Source organism: Cryptomeria japonica, chromosome 6 (genome assembly GCF_030272615.1).
Source record: "Cryptomeria japonica chromosome 6, Sugi_1.0, whole genome shotgun sequence".
In the NCBI taxonomy this organism is placed as follows: Eukaryota; Viridiplantae; Streptophyta; class Pinopsida; order Cupressales; family Cupressaceae; genus Cryptomeria; species Cryptomeria japonica.
The window spans coordinates 522,172,828-522,195,315 of NC_081410.1; the positions used below are offsets into that span (position 1 = coordinate 522,172,828).

Below are 22,488 nucleotides of genomic sequence, written 5' to 3' on the forward strand. Positions count from 1 at the left end.
TGTCTATATTTTCTTTAGAATGAAGACTAAATATGTTAGTTTGGAAACAAACGATTTATTCATGGACCACAAGTTAGTAAACTGAATCTATCATAAATCTTTTACACAGCTGAATCCAGAAAATTTCTCATACAATCTATCATGGACTCTGGAAATCTAATAAGTTTAATATCATAAATCTCTCAACCAATTTCAAAAACATATCATAAGTCTCTAGATGAGGATAAATTAGTAGGTTTTTTCAATTTCTTTGAGTACTTATATGCCTTGGAATAGAAAGGAGCTTCATCTACTTAGCCACTTAGTGACATAGGATTGCATTTGATGACCTTATAGTCACATTATCTTTGCCAAATGGTATACATATACAAGTCTTAAGGAGCTTAGATAGGAAAGGAAGTTGAATAAAATGCAATTCCTACTCAACATTTGTATATCAATTTGCTACGACCTTAACCCATTGATTGCATTGGGATGCCAGTGGCTAACTTGTGGCTAGCATAATCCTTAATTGAGTTATTTAAAATTCCATTAGTACAATTAGAGTACGCTAAATTGGCCTCATTGGGATTAGGGTAGTAATATTACCTAATGATGCCTATATAAGAGGTAGTGAGTAGTAATTGATCATCATACCGTTAATTATGTTCTTATTAAAGACTTTTGAAAATTTGTCCCCTCAATGTGGCAACATATCTCCTATTATATTCTTCTCTTATGTAACTTATTTCATTACAAGTGGTGGGAACATGATCTTGGCATTCGAAAAAGCAAGTGTTGATGTGTTTTTTATGCATAGTCTAACACAGAATAAAATACCCCATTGTATCTTATCCTCTCTTGAACAAAGCCTCTCAAATGTTGAAGATTCACATAAGGATCATTTGAGACAACTCCAAGGTTCTTGTATGTCGAGTCACGACGTGTGGATAAGCTCATTGGTTTGATGTGATTATGTTGGAATCACAAGGGGGACTAAAATCGAATTGTTGAATGCATGAATCGCTGGAACTTGGATTCTATCTACTCGCTTGGGAAATAAAGAAAGAGCAAAAGGCATGGGGTTCAGGGAGTCTATTCTAATCCTAAGAATGCAAAAGAAGAGTGAATGATTCGATGGAATCCTACTGGGCGAGGTCTCACCATCAAACTGAACAATTTAACACAACCTCAGTGCTATCTTCTAAGGGTTAATTCAAAGATATTCAAATTATTACCATCAAACATTGATTACCATTCAAGTTAATGCATAAACAATGGATGTATAACAATTTGAAGTTAAGCTCATATCATTCCAATTGACCACGCAAGGCACTCTTACAATCAACAAGAGGCTAGTGGTATGGACTAAATGGATTCCACGCAAATGCATTCAACAAATTTCTCCATTCAATCTAATCAACATGAAAGTAAATGATTTGAGAAGTAGAGACCATGCAACTTGTTGAAGTAACAAATCAAATTCACCATAACTTCAATGAAATCAATTGTCCTTTACAACAAGGTTTTGGCAACAATCTTTGCCTTCTCCTAATCTAACTTCTACTCTAATTGCTATCTACTATTCACTATTCACTATTCACTATTCCTCTATTCTATTACTTCTATTCTTCTCTATTAACCTTTACAAATGAAGAGCTTGAGCTTTATATAGAGAGCTCATTATAATGAATGGCCTGGATTGATTTGAGATCAATGGCCGAGATTTTACAATGAAAACCCTAATTAGAGTTTGTTACAACAAACCTTAGTCTGGCCAATGAAATAATTACATTCAGGTTCAATACTGAATGTGAACCAATAGAAAACAAAGGTAGGTGCCTCAAAGTTTGTGCCACCATAAGTAGAGCTTGGTTAATTGAATCCGGACCTGCTGATGTGGAACCCCTCTGATTGGTGAGTGGTGACTACGATGACACCTCATCTTGCACTTGTAGACTTGGTAGATCATCATGAATGAGCATTGAATAACATTTCTTGATACTCAACATTATCTACCTTCAGCAGCGATGATGATGATGATATTCTAACTTTGATTAACTCTTTTGAAACTATCCTCTTGAATGTCTCAATCATGGAGGTGCAAGGTATAGATGTGACTCCCTCTTAGTTTTGAATATTGATATTGCCTTGTCATAACCGCTTCTTCGCTCTTTTAAAACTCTTTCTTTGTGATTTCCTTCATGCTATTAGTGTTGTGGATCATGTCCTTGTGTAAGTGAATCCTTCTTGTGTAGTCACCTTTCTTGGTATCACTGCGCTTGCCAGTGAAATCCTTCTTCTTTTGAATGTCATGCTTGCCTTGTGTTGTGTTCCATCTTGGTGTAGTCTTGGATGTGCTTCCTCACTCTCGACTTTGATTCTTCAATCAAACCTGGAAAAGAAGACATTTTGAATCATATTGATGAAATAACAAAATTAACTGAATCAATACACTCCCTATCACACTAAAACAAGAATTTCGGACTTTTTGAGTGCAAATGGAGGGAGTTTGCTCTTGCAGGGGAGCAATGGAAGTAACTTTCACTCCTAGAAGGGAGCAATGGAAATCGCTCCAACATGAATGCAAAGGAAGTGACATTCGCTTCAAATGATGAACAATGGAAGTCATTACAACTTAGACACTTAGCTTGATTTCCTCTATTTGCCCTCCATTCCATCCACTCAAATGCATCAAATTACCTTCATTTGAGGCCTTAAGAGCAAGTTCGCTCTCATGAAGGAGCAAAGGCAAGTGATTTCGCTTCAAATAATAAGCAATGGAAATGGTAAGAAACTCATTTCTTTCGGCTAAATTTCACCAATCTTGCCCTCTTATACCTCAAATCATCATCTCTCCTATATGAAATGCATTGTCATCAAAATTGCCTTGGGATGATTTTCGTTCTCAAAGAAGGGCGATGGAAGTAGAATTCGCTCCTAGTAAGGAACAATGGAAATTTTATGATACTTAGCCAAAATTTCAACCTCTCTCTCCATTCCATCAATTCAAATTCTAGGTTCTAGTCATCGATGGGTGAAAATAGCTCAAAATAACCTTAAGGAGAGCCTTGGAATCAACTTCGCTCCTATTCATGAGCAAAGGAAGAGCATTTCGCTCTCAATGAGGAGCAAAGGAACAAGAATTCGCTCCTCACAAGGAGCAATGGAAATTTTGTGACACTTAACCAAATTCTTGCTCTCCCTTCATCAATTTATCTCTTCATATGCAACAAGCTTTGTCAAATTTCTTCCACCAAATGTCTTGGAGGTGATTTTGCTCTAAGATTGGAACAATAGAAGTGAAAGTCGCTCCCAATGAGGAGCAATGGAAGTGTTTTTAGCTCCAATCAAGGGGCAAAGGAAGTACTTGCAAGTTGGACACTTAGTTCAATATTATTCACTTTCCTTCATTTCACTGACTCAAACCTTTAGTCTTTTAGCCATCCATACGTGGAAACATGTCAAATTGACCCCAAAGGAGGCTCTAGAATCAATTTCACTCTCAACCAAGAGCAAAGGAAGCAAATTTGGCTCCTGAGAAGGAGCAAAGGGAGTAAATTTCGCTCCTCTCAGGGAGCAAAGGAAATGGTTTCAAACTTGTCTTTCATCAATTCATATTTGAGTACTTCACCATTTTTGCACTTGAAGGAGTCAATCCATCAATTTTGCTCCCAATCTCAAGCAAAGGAAGCCATTTCTGCTCCTAATGAGGAGCAAAGGAAGTGTTTTTCGCTCCAAAAGAAGAGCAAAGGAAATGATCACACACTTAATCAAATTTTGCCCTTCATCGACTCAAGCTAGGGTGTTTTGCAATCTATGCAAGTGAAGGCATCAAATCAGCAATTTTGCTCTCAAACTCACGCAAAGGAAGCAAATTTCGCTCCCAACAAGGAGCAATGGAAGTGTTTTTCGCTCCTATCAGAGAGCAAAGGAAGTAGGTCCCAAACTCACTTCTTAGCTAGGTTTTATCAATTCCTTGCCTTTGCATCAACTTTAGACCTTGTGATTTTGCCTTCCTAGTGTGTAAATGTGTCAAATTAGCCTTAAGGAAAGCCTTAGAGAGAATTTGCTCCTATCCATGAGCAAAAGAAGTAAAATTCACTCCAAAAGAGGGGAGCAATGGAAGTGAAAATCACTCCTAATGAGGAGCAATGGAAACGACCTCCACACTTAACCTCATTCAATGTTCCTGATCAAGGATTGAATCCTTCGCTCAAACTAAGGTGTCACATGATGATTAGAGGCAACTTTAGGTGATTTGGAAAGCCTGGAGAGGGATCTCGCTCCTAAAGAGGAGCAATGGAAGCAAAATTCACTCCTAGACTGGAGCAAAGGTATTTTTAGCATACTTAGTCAAATTTTGCTCCCAGATCTCACCTCTTAATGACGTACACTCAAATCATGTGGATGATGAAGGAAACACTGCAATGTCGACTAGGCTTGATATAAAGGGCTCCTTCATTCATTGACCACTTCATTTCACCCCTCACAACAAGGGCTATCCACCTGACTCCTGGCTTCTTCACCAACTATACCCCTCCAATGCAAAGGTTAATAGCAAAAGACTCTAACACTACCCTAGAAAGCGAAAAAAGTGGGGGTCCCCATTTGCAATGGGGCGATGTGTGAATACATCACAACATCTATTCAAAATTAAGCTCAATTGGTTGTTGCAATTGTTGTTCCTCCAAGGGGCCTTACGTAACTTCTTAGAATATGATGCTCAATCTCTCTAAGAATGGTTTCCTCGAATGATATTCAATGAGGCTCTTTCCTACTACTACTAGATGTTTATCAAAAAAAATTGCAAAAGATGAAGGTTGAGAGATACTAAGCTATTCCTAGGAATGGATGGATGAAGGACAATTCAAGTGAAACTCTACTAGTCTTAGTATTGCCATACAAGAACAACTCCACTAAAACTAGTGCAATCTTCTAAGGACTTTGAAGATTCAAATCGCTACTAAGCATAGACACCATCAATTGAATGCATATCCATGATTAAGCAACAATTGAACTTAAGTAATTTCAATATTTCTAGTTGATCACACAAGGCGCGCTTACAATCAGCAAGAGGCTAGTGGTATGGATTATGAGCTTCACAATAAATCATATGCAACATTCCATCATTCAATCTAAATACTTAAATCAATATCAAAGATTGACTTGAGAGGATGAAAAACCATGTAAGAAGCTTCAAGGATTGAATAGAAACACCATAACTTCAATGTTTTATTAACCCAATAGCAAAGTAACAACAATTCTTCGAGTCCTACTCTTATCTCCCTTGAACTCCTATATCTATTACAGCTGATTTCTATTGTCTAATGTCTCTTCTTGTCTAATGTCTAATAATTACAAATGAAATGACTGGGGTTTATATAGCACTCCCAAATACAATGAAGGGTCAAGATCAAATGAAGATCAAGGGCCAAGATTTTGCCACCTAAACCCCAAATAAAACCCTAATCAAGATAAGCATTATCATGATATCAACCAACAAGAAAATGACATGAGTTAGCACAAAATCGAGGAAGCATCCTCCAATAGGAAAATAATCTGCCACATAGGATCATAACAAACTGTCATCTAGAACTTTGTTCCCTTTCTCCTTCTCTTTCTTGGCATATTCAATGAATTACTTTTTTCCCTTTCTCCTTCTCTTACCCGACATATTCAATGAATTACTTTGTTCCCTTTCTCCTTCTCTTTCCTAGAATATTCAATGAATCTAGTCGTCATGCCTTCTATCTCGGTTATTGGAATTTCTGGCAGATTCTTCAACTGTTCTTCCAAGTGAATAACTTCCTCAAAGGATGTGACAATGGAAGCTTCCCATTCATTTAGAAGGTCAAATTGTGAGTTACATATCTCTTTCAATTTGGTGATTTTTTTTTTTGCGATTTGGTGTGTTGATAAAAAACATAATGAAGCTTGTTATAGTCCAAATTTGAGATTATTTGAAATAATTTTGGAGTTGTTGCAAAATTAGGGTTTCACCAAATTTGCTCTCAAGGCTACAGATCAATGAATTCTTGGAGTTTTTCAGCCAAATGACATCTGAGCCTAGGTAAGTTGTAGTAAAAATTTCATATTATTTTGATTTGTTTTGAAGAAGTTATTATCAAAAGTATTTTAGCAACATCATGATGAGACCACAAACTAGAAGCCAAGGCAATAATTCCTACATATCAAGAAAATCTCCCAACAAAGAGGGCATAGATTCAATGTTAGGATCAGGTGGGACATCAGATCTAGTGTCATATTCATTAGATGACAAAGTGCACCAATTGGAAGAAGGCATGCAAAATATGTAGTCTGAAATGTTAGAAATGAAAGGAGAATTGTCTAACATGTGAGGAGAAATAGCTAACTGATGCAGTTAGGAATCAGGAATCCACTTAAGGACAGCCAACACAATGACACACATACATCCATGCACAATGGGAGCATTTAAATGCAAAACAAAAAGATTTTATTAATTTATTGCATGCACTACAACATGCTTACCAAAACTCCATTATGCTACAAAAAGCATGCACTACAACATGCTTACCAAAACTCCATTATGCTATAAAAAGCAGTCTATACAACCTGTAGCTTACCTCATTCTCCCACTACAAAGCTTTTAACACACACATTTTCACAAATACAATTCCCTCTTCACATTTAAGGGTTTGCACTCTTCTAACGCTGCTCAACAAAATTGCATTTTTCTCTTCCAGAAAGAGTTAATCTTCCCCCCTTCTCTTCTTTTCTCCCCTCTCACAAATCTACCAATGGAGAGTCCAGTTCCTTCAGAACAATAAGCCATATAAATAATTATTGTTGTTTAGCCAAGAAAACTGCCCAATTCTTGTCACCAACAACAAGAATCTGAAAAGTCATAAAATCTTGAAGAGCAACAACCTCCCCATCTTGATCGGCCATGGGTTCAACCAATGATAAACCCCAGCCAATGTCTACATCAAAGTATAAAAGTCTCATGCATGCAGGAAATTAATCACCACAAAAGAATGTGAAAAGTCAGCAGCCCAAATAGAAGGAAATAAATCATGACCTCCAAAATCATTAGCCTCAAAAAAATCCTCCATAAATATAGTAAAATCATTTACTCGTAGACTTTATTATTGAAAGCAATAAAGTCTAATGAGGCCATCAAGATTAGTAAAAGGAAAAAAAATACCTTTCGTTAAAGAGATAGACAGCTAGCAGTTTTTAATATATATTTTATATCAATTACATTTCATAAAGCAACGATAATCCTCTCATCTAAACAACATCATATGTACCTTCAATGTTAATATCTATAGTAGCCTTTATAGTTCCAATTGTAGCTTGTCACCTAGGCATGAACATTTAAAAAAGAAAACAGCACAAGCAATCCTCTTGTAGCAACATGCACAGGTTATGTAACAGAAAAATATATAGTTTTCCTAAGGCCGATAACACAAGTCCTATACCAACAAAATACATGTAGCAAAATACACAACCCCTATAGTAGCAATACACAGGTCCTACAACAGCTACAGCAAAAGGTACACGGTCCATGTAGTAGAAATATATAGGTCCTCTAATAGGAAAATTCAAAACCCTATAGCAGCAATACACAGGTCCTGCAACAGAAATAGAGAGTCCCTATATTGGAAATCACATAGTCCTCCTATAGCTGTATACACAGTCCACCTATAGTTGTATATACACAGTTCTGTTGCCTTTTCCATAGCAACTTCTAAACATCACAAACAATCTTATAAACATCAGAAACCATTCCATGACAACCAGAAGAAAAATCTGAAGCAACCAAAAGATGGACTGTAGCATAGCTACAAGAATAAAGCCCATTTAAAACATAGAAACTTTCATGTAACATCCTTTTAGAACCAAGTTGATAAGAATAGAAACAACAAACACACCAAAAATGAAGTAGAAAATTAAAAAGATAACCTACAAATCATTTTTGGTGATGCAAATTTACCTATGGACCTGAAAGCTCTTGCATCACTAACATGAAAACTAAATTCTCAAATTGAAGATTATATTAGGAAGCAATCAGTCTCAAAACCCCATGTTTCCTTTAACTAAGGTGGATCATCCAAACAGTGAATCTTGATCCACATGCTAGCACTCACTCTGGCTCTCAAAACTGAAATGATAATTCATTATTTACAAAGGAAATGAAAACTCCTTAAATAGAGAGTACAAGCAATGTTTCTATAAAAGACGCAATCATGAATAAAAGACAAAAAGGAAACTTCCTAAAACTAGCTAGAAGACAAAAGACAAAAGGGAAACTTTCTAAAGGTAACTAGATGACCATTACACGCTAAATATTACAATATTACTATAACACCCTCCCTTAATGGTCATTCTACTAACTACCCTACTGAAGACTTGACATAAAGGCTAACTTCTCTTCAGGAACACTCTGCGACATGAGCCTCCAGCTGAGACCCTCCTCCTGATCAGCCAACCACTTTTTGTAGAACTTCTATACATGACCAAGTTTATCACAATCCTTCCAACATGATATTGGGTAACAAAGCTATCCCTCCTGCTATCTAGAGGCACGGAAAATGGAATAAAAATCAGCTCCACCAACAGACTTTGATTTTTTATCATTAAAAATAGGCAAAAAACTGAAACCTGTGATTTATTATTTTTTAAATTATGCAAATATTCTGAAAATCCATAATTTTGCCAAAAATTTTCAAAAGAAAAACCAAGTCAAAAACCCTCCACTACTTACGAAAAACAGCAACATCCACGATTTTGTAAAAAAACATCAAAAACATTTGCAGACGAACACCATTTTCCCTAGAAACCCTAGGTGCGACCCAAAACAAGTTGCAAGAAACCACGATTTTATCCAAAAATTGTCAAAAAGAGCATCACAATTTTGTGGAAAAAGATTCAAACCCTACTGGCACAAATCCCTAAGCGTTGCTTAGAAAATGAACAAACTTCTAATTTTTGGTCAAAATCAGTTAAAAAAAAACACAAGTACCCCCGATTGTATTAAAAAATTGATCAAAAAACTGATTTTTTTGAAAAATCAGTCAAAACAATGCCCATGCGATTCAAACAGATCAACCCGCAACCCACGATTTTTATTAAAAAAATCGACCAAAATCAAGGCAAACCACGATCTGCATACCCACACAAATTTTTTTATTAAAAAAATCTGCCGAAAAACAAAAACCCTCGAATTTTTTTTTTAAATCAAGCATAAAACTTCCAACCTCAAAATTTCTAGGTAAAAACCACAAATTTTTATATAAAAAAATTTTGGCAAAATTCTCTTGAGCTCTGATATCATGAAATAATAATTCATTATTTACAAAGGAGATGAAAACTCCTCAATAAAGAGTACAAGTGATGTTCTATTAAAGAAACAATCATGAATGAAAGACAAAAAGAAAACTTCCTAAATTTAACTAGAAGACGAAAGACAAAAAAGAAACTTCCTAAAGCTAACTAGATGACCATTACATGCTAAATATTACAATATTACTATAATAAGAACCTGCTACCAAAGGTGGACCTGTGTAAGTTCTATGGAAAGGATCCACTTAATTGGATAAATCAAATGGAGATTTTTTTTTATGTACATTAAACTCCAAGTGGGCAAAAGGTGACAATGGCTTCCCTATATGTGGAACCAGAGCTCTTAGTGTAAGTTGTTCAGCTTTTATAGAGAAGTTGTAGTTGCACAATAATAATAGTGTATCAGAGAATTATCTGAGTAAAAAAAAAAAAATTCAATGATTCCAAATTTGTCCTTGCAAGTGGCAATGATTACAGAGGTGAAGTTAAATGACTTGTTCCTTCGTGGACTTAAGGATCGCATCCAACATTAATTATGCATATTTTATTATCTTACTATCTCTAATTATTTTATCATGGCACATAGGGCAAAAGAAAGGTTTTTACCTCCCAAAAGGCAAGGGTGTAATAACATGAGAGGGAGGGAGAAACATCCTAGCAAAACCATTTGCTTAGTCTACTAGATTGACTCTTTAAAAATTGAAGAAAAAATTATATTTTAATTATGATAGCAAATATAGTCAAGGGCATAAATGTGTTAACAAAAAGTTGTTCCACATTGAAGAGCCTAGTCAAGAAGAAATGTTAAAAGATCATCAATGAGTCAAATGATGAATCAAGAGATACCCTACCATCTTTTGTCATGCAATTTTGCGAATTAGCACCCACCCTACAAACTCTCAACATAGTGGGTTTCGTGAAAAAAGAGAATAGTAGTGTTGATAGACTCAACGGGAACTCACAATTTCATTAATGAGAAGGTAGTGTTGACATGTTTTTTTATGACAGCATCGAACACAGAATAAAGTTGCCTAACGGTCACTTCACTCTCTCTTGATCAATGTGCGATTATGTGCTAAGATTGCAGGAAGATCAAACAATTGACTCCAAGGTTCCTATATGCGACAGACGTGACTCAGTTGGCTAATGTGATATATTGGTAATCCAAGGGGCCTTACATACACTCAAAGAAGTTTAAACAATTTCGCAACTTTCAAGGAATTTACTAGTGAATGATTTAGCTTTGAATGACTCTTTTTTGGGACTTCTCGAGTTTAAAATATACAAAAAGTAAACGGGAAAGGGTTTAGAAACACTATTCTAATCTAATCCAAATCTAAGAACAAGGAGACAGGGATTGCTCAAGTGAAACCAAACCACACTTTGCTTCGCCACTAGAAGACAACTACACAAAGGCAGTGCAATCTTCCAAGGTTGTGCAATAATTTTTCACACCACCAATGGACACCATCATATAACAATATCCACCCAATGATTGAAGTTAAGTTCACACATACAAAAGGCTCAAACTAACCTTGCAGAGTTAGTAACAATCAGCTACTAACAAAAGGCATGAGCAAGGGTTTGCACTATAAACAATCTCATCAAATCCCATTCATCTAACAACTTGAAAGCAAATCTATTCTAAGTGAAGAGAGTGAGACCATGCAAGTCATAAAACAGAACAAGAATACACCATCAAATTGAACAATGTATTAAGTTTGCTACTTCACAACTTATCACAACAATTTCCGAATCAATCTCCCCTTACAAATGAAGGGGGTCACCCCCTTATATAGGCTTCAAGCCATGATTACATGCAAAACCTTAACTAGGGTTTGCCCTAAAAGATTCCCACGCATGATGCAACAAAGTGGGAATATTCATTAAATGCCCATTATTCCAATATACAATTAATTACAATCCTGCCAAAAATGGCAACCATAAAGCATTAATTAACCATTGCATTCAAAAAGTGCCCACTATGCAATGAATGCACCCTCATGCAAAAGATCGCCCATTGTGCAATAAAGATTCCTCCATGCAAACCTGCTCACGCTACCATAAATGCCCATCATCCCCCCATGCGACGGCTACATGTAAAAAGATGCTCCACTACCTCAGCATGCATTGACCTGGCTGCCATTTGGCAAGAAACCCCTGAAGAGAGAATATTAATAGAGAGAAAATTTAATCCAAGAAGAACTTTCCTGAGATTTTGAATTTGCCTTGTTCCAGGGGAGCTTTTTCATCAATTTCCACATCTCCTATTTTCAACATGGTTGTATGTGTAGTCTCCACAAATTTTAAGCTCCCATCGATAATAGATAAAAATTTCTATATAGTGAGTTTAAGTTTGGTTTGAAATATATGAATGGCGTGTGTTTACTGCAATTGTCTCCAAAATGTACACTCAATTTTTCATGAATGAAAAGATTAATGGTTCTTGAGTTCATCTATGCAATTTTCTTATAGTGAATGTTTTGTTTTCTACTTCTTTTCAAGGAAAGACTAAATGCTATAAACAAGACATAGAGGATTGTGTGTTATGTTGAGGATCCATAAGAAGAATTGTGGTAAACTCCGTTCTTGGGGTGCATTATTGTAAGGCATTAATGCTAAGAAACACACTGAATTAGTTAAGTTGCTAGAAAGAAACATTTGCATGGCCTCATTTGACTTTTTTACCCTAATAAGGTGTGTTGGCAATATGTGTTGTCATTGATGTCAACCTGATGTCTGACAATATATGTTGTCTTTGATTATTGACAGTTGTTGTGTTCTCATTGATGATATGGTGATTGGTTGGATAGAGATTGTTGCAATTGTGGAAGAAGTGAGGATGAAGTTGAATGTTGCCATCGATCATATGTCTAGTATGATGATTACTTGTGTATAGGGAGATTGTTGGAAGTTGTCGTCACTGATATAGAGTATAGATGGTTGATGGTTGCAATTGCTTAATTGTGGATGTCCACCTCCTTGGTGTCTGATGTCCACACTCAGTTTGGCAACTAATGTCTACTCTATGATGTATTGAAACATGATGATGGTATCTTATTGAGATGAGGATTACTAGCATGGCACTAGAATGAAGATGTTTATGATGCTACAAAATGGTGGTTATATTTCTTGTTTATTCTTAAGTGAGAAAATGATGTTTCCCAGACATTCTAATCCTTGGAAGTTTGATGGAGTATGTTGTTGCAAGAATGTATGCTGAAGACAAGTTGGAAGAATGCTTTGCATTCCTCCGCATTTGATGATTTGGTCTTGCGGATTTGGACATAATGTGTATGCTCTATGGACATTGCACTCCTATCTTTGCAGGTCCTAGTGTTGCAGCTGATGTGGTTGGTAATCAGAGTTTGCTGACAGCCTGGTTGTCTGTCAAAATTAGTCTAGAAAATGCTCCGCATTTCTGTACATTGGTGTTTCAAGTGTTGCGGCTTGGAGGACATGTCTATATTGTTTGTGTTGTGCCTCAGTTCAAGTTTCACGTGCTGATGTTGTCTACAAGAGTTGATAATGATGCTTTGTTCATGACTAGTTTCTCCTAGCCTTCCGGAATGAAGTGTTCTATATTAGTTGTGTTGTGCCAGTATGTTTTTGACGTGACAATGGGAAAGAAGTATTTGGGGATGTTGTTGGATGTTCAAGGAATGTCCTTGCATGCTCCGCATGATGCTAAAAGATATGTTTGTTGATCATTGGTTCTAGTAATTGTGTTTCAAGGTATTTGCTTTAGTTTGGCCGACATGATTTGTTATCTTGCTTGCGGTGTATCCTTGGGCATCTCCGCTTGCATTGAAGGTTGTGTTATGTTGTATTTGGGTCCTACTTTGGCATGTGGGGATCTGCATTGAGTTAATTCGTATGAAAGATATGCTTTTGAGCCAACTAGTTGTGCACTACATGGTTCATCTGCACGTTACCTTATTGTCGACTTTGGAGGATGTGTACTAGCGTGTGAATTGTTTGAGGCGGCTTAGAAAGATCTGATGTGATGCTTTTAGATCCTCTCTATCTCCTAGATTGGACTGCTTTCACCACAATTGTATTTGGTGGCCGACTTGATAGGACTTACACTTGTCCCCTATTTTGGCTGACCTAATTGGGGTTTATGATGAAGGGGAAGATATATATAGAAGACCAAATCGGTGTTGAGGGTGTGGATGAGTGTGTTTATCAATTATGTGTTGCGCCTACATGATCATATCATTTTGCAGAGTTATTGATGCAAAGTTGAAGTACAGGAAGTGTGTGGTGATTGTTTTGAAGTTGGTCGCTTAGGACAGAGATTTAAGGATGACTTCATACTTGGAGATTGCTAGAGGCAATATTGTTGAAGGCCCATTCATCTCAATTCATATGTTCATGTGCCTTGCTCGAAGATAGAGAGCCTCCCCAGCAAGTTCTTTGTATCTTGCCCAGAGGCAGTGTGTCTCAACTTGCAAGTCCCTTGTATCTTGCCCTGGGATAGTGCACCTCAACCTGCAAGTCCTTCAGGGGGCAGGGAAATTCCTTGGCAATGAGCCTAAAACATCATTGTAATCTTGTTCATATATTGTGAGTTGACTCTCCCCGTGGTTTTTCCTTATTTGGGTTTTCCATGTAAATTTTGGTATTCTCTTGTGCATGGTGTTCATTGTTTTATCTTTCATTGGTGCTGATAAGATTACGATTGAGTTGACATTGATTTTTGAAATAAAGTTTAAAGAGGTTGATCAAGACTAATGCACACCCCCCCCCTTCCCCTCTTAGTCTTGGAATGTGTTTAACGTAAGGCACCATTCTATGTTATCTTTCGCCCAACATCCAGAAGCAAAGCTTAAAATGACAAATCAATTGAATATTTTATGTTTTCATAGGTTATTTTAATTTATATATGTTATTAAAGCCAATAATGAACAAACTTCCAACAATTTAGCCAGTTTTGAATAGATTTTACATTTTCTTGGTGCATTTTATGAGAACATCTCTATTATAGTAATATTTTGGTTCATATATTGTATAATCAATTGATATTGTTGAAGGGCTACCCCACTAGGGGAATAATCTTGTAATTGTCTCATGTTGGCTGGTCACTGATCTTAAGTCTCCAATCTAGGATATGGCTAATCTTTAAAAGATTTTAGATAATCAATTGGAAACACCATTACCATCCTTGATGGTTATCTAGTTTTTTAGCTAATTGATAACATTGTCTTGGTAAAAACATGGAGGAAACTATAATAGATTAATCTGTTATCTGCAATCTAATGATCCTCATGTTGTATCTTTTCACCATATTCAAAAATAATCAAAATTGACCATTAGAAAGATATTTATCCTTGCAACTTTTATGGACACGGACAAGTAGGATGACCTTAACACATTAAAGGCTTTTATGGATCATAAACTTTCCAATATCAGACCTTGTATGTATAAAAAGCTAAGTTGCCGATTCTGGTTCAGGCTCGAATTCGGGTTCGAGATTTGGGTTCGCAGATTCAGCAAAAAAAAATTTGGGGTTTTGGATTCGTTTTAGGTTCATTAGTACAAAAACATACAAAAATCAAAAATATATGCATATATGCAACAAAAGTTAAGTTCAAAATACACCACAATGCTAATAGTCAAGTAACATAGCAAAATACACCATCATCTATTAAATTTTTAGTTCAAATAACATAGCAAAACAGTAAATACACCACCATATTAATGTTTTAGCTCAAAAATAATAATGTCAAGCTACTACAATCAGCCATCACTGATCAAATATCATATGGGTCATCAAAAATATCATCATCATCATCTATATGTCGTGGTAGGATAGAAGAACCACAAACAGTGCAGTGGCACTAGCATAGTATATCTCATGATCACTAGGTAGCTCATGGTCATCAATGTCATCAACTCCAAGTGCATCAAGGCGGACAATTGAATCATCCAACTCGGCATGCTCTGGATCAATATCCCACTGCTTTGTCTCCCCTTCTTTGTAGGCATTTTCTTCGTGTGTGATGAGCCACAAGTTTGAATGTACAAAGATCAAGTCCTCCAACTTTATGGAGTGTAGTCTATTGTGCTTCATTGAGTGGCTGGAGCACGTGCTCCAATTCCTCTCGAATGAAGATGAACTAGCAACCTATCAAGATTTTGAAATTAGAGACTTGAGAATTATAAATTAAAATTTAAAATATAAGCAAGATAGAAGGTTTTTTAAGTAACTAAGAACTTTCTTGCGATAAAACTTTGATGGCAAGAGGTTGTAGGTGCTAGTATGCTTCTCCATGGAAGTACCACCAACTATGAGCAGGAACCTTATTCTTGTCCCAAAGAGCTTCAAGACCACAATCATTTGTGCTTGAAAAACTCATGAACTCAGCCCTCACGTTGGGTCGTAGGTCTTGGGGAAAGACTCTACGAATGGCTGCCTTGTACCTTTGAGCAAATTTGGGATCTCTATATGAGGCAACTCTTGTGTCACTCTCTTTAAGGATTTGCTGAATATAATACTTCAGACTCAATGCAAAGGCAAGGAGATGCAATGGAGTGGTCATTTTGTTTCAACTCTCCACAACGATTTGTTGTATTTGTTTGAAAAAAAATTCTTTTGGATCTTTCTCTTTTGCATTTATGACAACTTTCATCTTCTCAATCATTGAGTCAATGCCATCATATACCTCATCCAAACAAGGCCTATCCATTTCAATGTAACGGATCATGCTCAATATAGGCTTAGTGAACTTCAGGAGGTACTCAACAAGATCCCACCAAGAGTCATCTAGTATCATTCTCTTAATGTTTTCTGCCATTGTAGTGCTCGATTGCCTCCATATGCCCCAACTAGGGCTGATTACCATGCTAGCTAGTGGTAGATGAACCTTCAAAAGTCATCTCAACACAAGTGTGTTGGAAGTAAAACAGGGCTCAGCAACCTGATAAGTAGGAGGTATTTTCCACAACAAGTCAAACTATGATATTGCTATTAGGGTTCAACTGTGTAGTTTTTGAATTAAAATAGGTCTCAACGACCTATTTCAAAATCAAAATAAGAAAAAATTAAAATTAAAATTAAATTAAAAGATTTACTAAACATTTTAAATTTACTTACCTTCAATAGCTCCAATCTCAAGAATTGTCTAAATATGCCTTGTCACATATGGTGGTTGCTAGTTAGTGATAAACATTTGGATCTCCTCGGCCTCAGCATACACCTCTTTGATCCAATTAATTTTTTTGCCAATTTTTCGCAACATTAGTTTGAGTGGGTGGACCGAACAAGGTGTCCAAAAAATGTGTTGATACCGCTCCTCAACCAATAACCCATCAGCCCTACAATTTTTGGCATTGTCTGTTACCACTTGAACAACATTTCGAGGGCCAACTTCCTCAATGCCCTTTAAAAAGAATATTAGCAATGAATGGACTGTCCTTCACCTACCCTTCACAATCCACTGCTCTCAAAAACATTGCCTCTTTAGGGTACACTGCAACAACGTTGATCAATGGACAATTTCTTGCATCTTTCCATCCATCAGATACGATGGACACTGTTGTTTCAATCCATGAATCCTTGATGGGCTTCAACGAGTCCTCTACATGTCTCACCTCTTTCTCCAATAAGGAAGTACGCACCTTCTCATTACTTGGGCCCTTGAACCCCTTTGGAGCCTCATTAATTGATCTCACCATTTTTTGCCAATAAGGTGAGCAAACAACATTAAATGCCAACCCATTAGCATAGATGCATCTAGCTATGTCTTTCTCGGCAATCTATCTACCCTCATTGTGAAATGATGTTTCCAATGGACCCTTTGCTCTCTTATGTTACAAAATAGGTTGTTGTTGAGGTATAGACAAGAATGGATGGCCCTCTGTATGGTCAAGATTGAGATGTGATAGAGAGTCCACCGATCCTTTCTTACTCTTACCCTTACTATTTACCAAAGGATGAGAAGATTCCTTCCCAATTGCTTCGTCTACTTTTCTTTGCTCTTCTATATATGCCAATACTTGTGACTCTGCAAGAAGCCCTTTACCTTTTGGTTTTCCTGCACAAAATTTGATGCCTTTTTGAGGGATAAAGCACAAATGTGCTTTTACTTGACTGTATGAACTCTTGTATGGTTCTTTGCAATGAGAACAAGTCCAAAGAAAACTTCCTCCACCTGGAAATTGTTCTACCATTTCCACTTATTTCCAAGGGAGAGAGTTTGGGTCCGTTTTAAAACAGGGTTCATTCCCAACACTAGAAGCACTTGCCATTCTACAAACCAAAATGAAAAACTAAAACAAAACTAGAGAGTTCATTTCAATTTGTAAAAAAAATGCAAGGGAAAATTTAATTAAAAAAAAAAGAACAAAAACCTACCCCTTTTGTTGAAATCTTCCTCTCAAATGTCTTCGAGAACAAATCTACACTTGCAACCATGTAGAAGTAGCACAAGAACCAGCTAGGAACAAGCAACAATCAATCTTCAACTCTCCTTAAGCAATGGCAAGCAAAAAATGATGTTCAGCAATGAAGCAAAGAAGTTATGTTTTTCAATCTATTGTGCAAAAATGAAGTAGATTTTACCCTTTTAGTGTTTTAAGACATCAAATTAGGGTTGGGGGTTGAATTTGTCTTTTTGGCATTAAAAAACAATTTTAAAAAGTCAACAAAATTGTGTTTTCCACCAAATTCCTGACGAGTTCTGCAAATCCGTTCAAATTCCTCCTGGCTGGGTTTGGGCCAAACCCTGTCCAGACCTAAGGAGAACCAGACCCAGAGGGTCCAAGTGGAAAACCCAACAACTTAGATAAAAAGCAATGTGACAATACAATATTCACAGCTAAATTGTTCCCAATATTGTTTGGTCCAATCAACTTACTCAGACTAAGTACTTATGAAATAAAATGTGTGGGAAATATGACTTTCTAAGCAGTGGCTAGTTCAAAAGTGAACAGCTCTTGACAGTGAATTTTCTATGAGAGGTATTAGGAGATTAGCAAGGCACGCTAGTATTACAAATAAGAGTTGTGAATGAGATATAGCAACATAAGTTATGAAAAACTTGTAAACTCTACTGAGCTTACCCCCCAAACAGCTAGTTAGTTACGTTGTTATGTTTTAGAATTCATGAATATTATTTTAGATGTGTCTAAAATTTAAAGCAGATAACCCAAAATAATTGTCACCCAAACTATATATGTTATTTTATCAGTATATAAAACCAAATAATCTTCCTAGACATTAATAAAAAATTCTGTCACTTCACTTAAGCTACGTTGATAAAACAAAAAATTTATTCCTTTTCTTTTCAAGCTGTTTTCACTCATTTTATTTTTGTTTGACCTCTTAAGATTGATGATCTCCTTTTGCTTTCTTCTCTATTAATATAGATGATGTTATTTTATAATGTGGCATTAAGATCAGTACTAAATTCAATAGTGATCATAAAATAATAAATATAATATGTATTTTTATATATTGCATATTTTTGCTTGGCTCATTTGGCTTTCAAATTTGATTTCATCTGAGAGATCCTTTCAAGTATTTTATGGCATTGCATTTCAACTAACAAAGGTTTCTGTTTTTTCAACTATCATTCCTCAAAATTATTATACTTCCAGTTTTTTAATTTCCTCATGACCCTGATGATATACAACAACAATTTTTATAATTCTGTGTACCCAAGGAATGTATTCCTGGCAAAAACAGACCCATCCAATACAGGGGGTGTGAGAATGGGTAGGAAACCCTCAATACCCTTTGTCCCCAAATTTTCAAAAAGGTAGCAAATGTTTCAAGGATGAGAAAAATCAGACAGGGGACAGCAAAGTACATTACAGAACAGCTAGCCATCCCAACAGCCCAGCAAACAAAACACAAAATTAAAATTAAAAAAAGGGATGGGGGGGCCTAGAAGGACCCCACATCCCTTTACACAAAACCTAAACCTAAAATTGGAAGACAAACAGCTAAAAAAAAGTCATTTTGCCACGATTCAACTTGGGAAGAGGAAAAGAAAGAATAAGAACAGCTGTAAACAAAGAAAGGAATGGCAGTGAGAAGAGAGCAAGAGAACATCAAATCTATATCATTTGAGGTAAGTTCACTATCTATTGTTCATTTTCACACATTCTTTTGCAATTTTTTTTGTTTTTGTCAAAGTTTCAAACACTAAGGGAGGGTTTTTGTTTGATTTTTGTTTTAACTTTTATGTTTGCACTTGCAGCTGTCATTTGAATTTTCCACAAAAAAAAAAGCAATCAGCAGCAGCAGTGAGGTTGGTGAGGGTGAAGAAGTTCAAATTCAACAAAGAGCCTATACTAGTAGAGTAATGTTGCAGGTTCTTGTAGAAGTGGGAGTACTGCAAAGACAATTAGTTCAAGTAACCCATTTGAATGCCCTTCTGTACTCCTCAAAACTTATGCAAAATGCCCATTTAATCTTAAAAAACCTCTTTTACAATTTGCAACACGCATAGACAAAGATGAAGGAAAAATCAGGAGGAAGTAGAGTATGGTTATGTCATTTTTGCAAAAAGGATTAATGGGCAGCTACATTCGAGATCGATCTTTCATTGAGAGATGGATCTCGAGAGTTTAAAGCCCCTAAAAGATCAAAAGTTGTGAAAACTTTACCTTAGCAAAAAAAGGTTGAGGCAAAATGAAAGGAATGCCAATAGAATATATGCAACCTAGCATGTCATTCCCTACCCAAATCACAGATGTTGAAAGTCAAATAAGAGAGAAAAGGGCCACTAGTCTTGAGGCATGTTTGATATCCAATCATAAGAAATGGCCAAGTCTTCTATTCTCAAACTTAATGCCAATGTCATATTGTTTCATAAGGCAAGCTCTTCATATTTTAAACAAATGTTCAAAAATGCAATTGTTATCAGTCTTTCATTTGCCCCCCAATGAACATAAGCTATGAACCCCACTTCTTGACAAAGAGTATTCCAAGGTGAGTATAGTGATGGAGGAGATAAGGCATGTTTGGACAAGAGATGACTACTCTATCATTATGAATGGGCAGACTAATATCAGATGTCAGTCACTCATCAATGTCGTTGTCACATAGTCAACTGACTCTTTTTTCTTAGAGCTATTGATTGTTTGGCAAAGACTTAGGATGCAAACACAAAACATTAACTAGCTGAAAAATTTCAAACGAAGGGTAATTTATGTTCACGTATTCTACAAAATCTTAACTAACCTAATAATTGATTTTCCACTTAATAGATAACTTCTCCAGAGTCCAAACACAAAATTCTCATCTTTGTCGATACATTGGACCTGTTTGAAGGCATCAGAATAAAGAGGGTAGGGGAATAATTATTAAGATCAACAGTAGAAGATTAAATAGCGAATGAATTTTCCTATTTTTAAGTTTGTTGCCATCATCCATGACAATTTGCGGGTTGACACGTGTAATGTTACTTTTTATAGTCCCATCTTTTTAAGGTCCAATAGACTGTCTCCGTTTCATGTCCGTAAGTAAAACCGATTACAATTAGATTTACAAACCCTGAAATTATTGATTTCCCACATGCAAGATATCAAATTAAATTCTGCAAAACCTAAAACTACGCTGCTTAAGACATGCCACCTTTACTGCAATTAATCAGCCTAATCTTCAAGGTAAAATCTACGTCAGATTGGTTTGAAGAAAGAGAAGGCAAACTAAGAATTAAGATCAACAGAGAATATAGATACCTAAAAAGGAAATACATGTCCGTATTTGTTAACTTGTTTAAACGAGTTTGCATACTGATTGCTGGGTGGGTGTATGTATTAAGTTACATTTCATGGTCTTGTGCATTGTTTTGGCCCCGTCAACGTAAGTAAAATAAATCATAATTACATACCCTATGCCCTAATCAGTCAATTCAGTATTATATATAGTTCAGTTTGCCTCACCCGCTTCCTCTCTCCTCGGGGTGCATATCTGGATACAACTTTGCCCAGAACATGAAGCTTGGCATCCTTGGTCGCGTCCAATATGTGCCCAGGAAGATGGCGCTCCAGAGCGCTAAAGAGAGCAGGATGGTAATCTGACTTGTAATCTTCATAGCTATCAGGCCTATGGTCCAAATTAGGGTCCCTCCACAGCCTTATCGTAGAACTATTACCACCTACTTCACCCTCACAAAGCTCCCGCAAGCCAAGTATTTCACGGGATGTGCCATTAGATTCCGAAATGCTAGCCTTCTTTCGGCCATGTCGAGAATCCGGTGACATTGCCTCCTCATGAGCTATCTAAACCCAAAACTCCAACTACAACCACTACTTCAAAGGTCTAAAAACATTAAATCCACTAATTTCTTTCCAAAATTAAAACCCTGATCCTAACCAATGTCTTCCTCGAAAAACATGTATAAATGTTCAGCCATAAAGAGCAATTTAAAAACGAAACTCCGACTGCAATGCAATAACCTGCAAGCATTTAAAACTCTAACACCCTAAAAGAAATTCATAAATTTTACTTGAAATCAATGTCCAGTTCTAAGCAAGATAGTAACATCATATTCTCATGCGGCTGCTTAATTCTATTTTCTGCTTAATTCTATTTTCTGCTTCTATTTAAGCAGTTAAATGTTCCCATGCAATTTTAAAATTGTGAAAAAAAGAATGATTTAGAATCTTTTCCTACTTTGGTGGAGCAGCTATTGTTTAGGAATTAAAAATAAGCCATGGAAGAAAAGCGGGGGCTGAAAATACGCTGCTTATTAACAAAAGTGTCACCTCCTTTTTTTTTTAAGATTTTATTTCTATTTTGTTTTTCAAATTTTAAGTGCACAAATTAGTATTAATACTATTAATAAGTAATTAAAATGTTCTGTTTAAAAATAAGCAGCAAAGATAAATATTCATGGGGCCAGCCAAAATAAGCTAAGCAGTCGCATGGGAACATGCCCTAAAAGTCCAGAACTCCAACTATAGCGAGGAAACAAAAGTATTGAACCCTCAAATTCATCTCTAATTGCCCATCTCTAGGTGCGCAATTAAAAACCAACGAAGAATTCAGAAGTGCTAAAACCTAGTCCATAATTTCCACTCAAAATTGCATCTGTTTGTTCAAATTTATGAGGAAAACTGACAGTGTAAAACATTTTAGATTTTAAACTCAGAATTATCTGTAAATGCTGCAATAAAACCCTAATTTAGCATGTCACTGTGAAGAAATGTTTTGGAAAGATT

The 22,488-nt window shown here is 36.2% G+C and overlaps 1 protein-coding gene across 6 annotated transcripts in view; it reads right to left on the reverse strand.

The window, feature by feature from the left end:
• The window catches only part of LOC131067961 (2-oxoglutarate and iron-dependent oxygenase domain-containing protein CP2), a 104,005-nt gene extending 82,155 nt beyond the window's left edge, over positions 1-21,850 (reverse strand). Inside the window, exons 1-2 of one of the 6 annotated variants that reach the window (XM_058003136.1) lie at positions 21,208-21,317; positions 17,669-17,783 (exon numbers count right to left, since the gene is read on the reverse strand). In XM_058003136.1, coding sequence (XP_057859119.1) covers positions 17,669-17,728 — 60 coding nt within the window. In that variant the 5' untranslated portion in view covers positions 17,729-17,783; positions 21,208-21,317. Of the gene's footprint in view, positions 1-17,668; positions 17,784-21,207 lie in introns of all 6 variants that reach the window. The other 5 variants (XM_058003134.1, XM_058003132.2, XM_058003133.2 and 2 more) reach the window with 5 other exon arrangements.
• Positions 21,851-22,488: the final 638 nt, after the last annotated feature.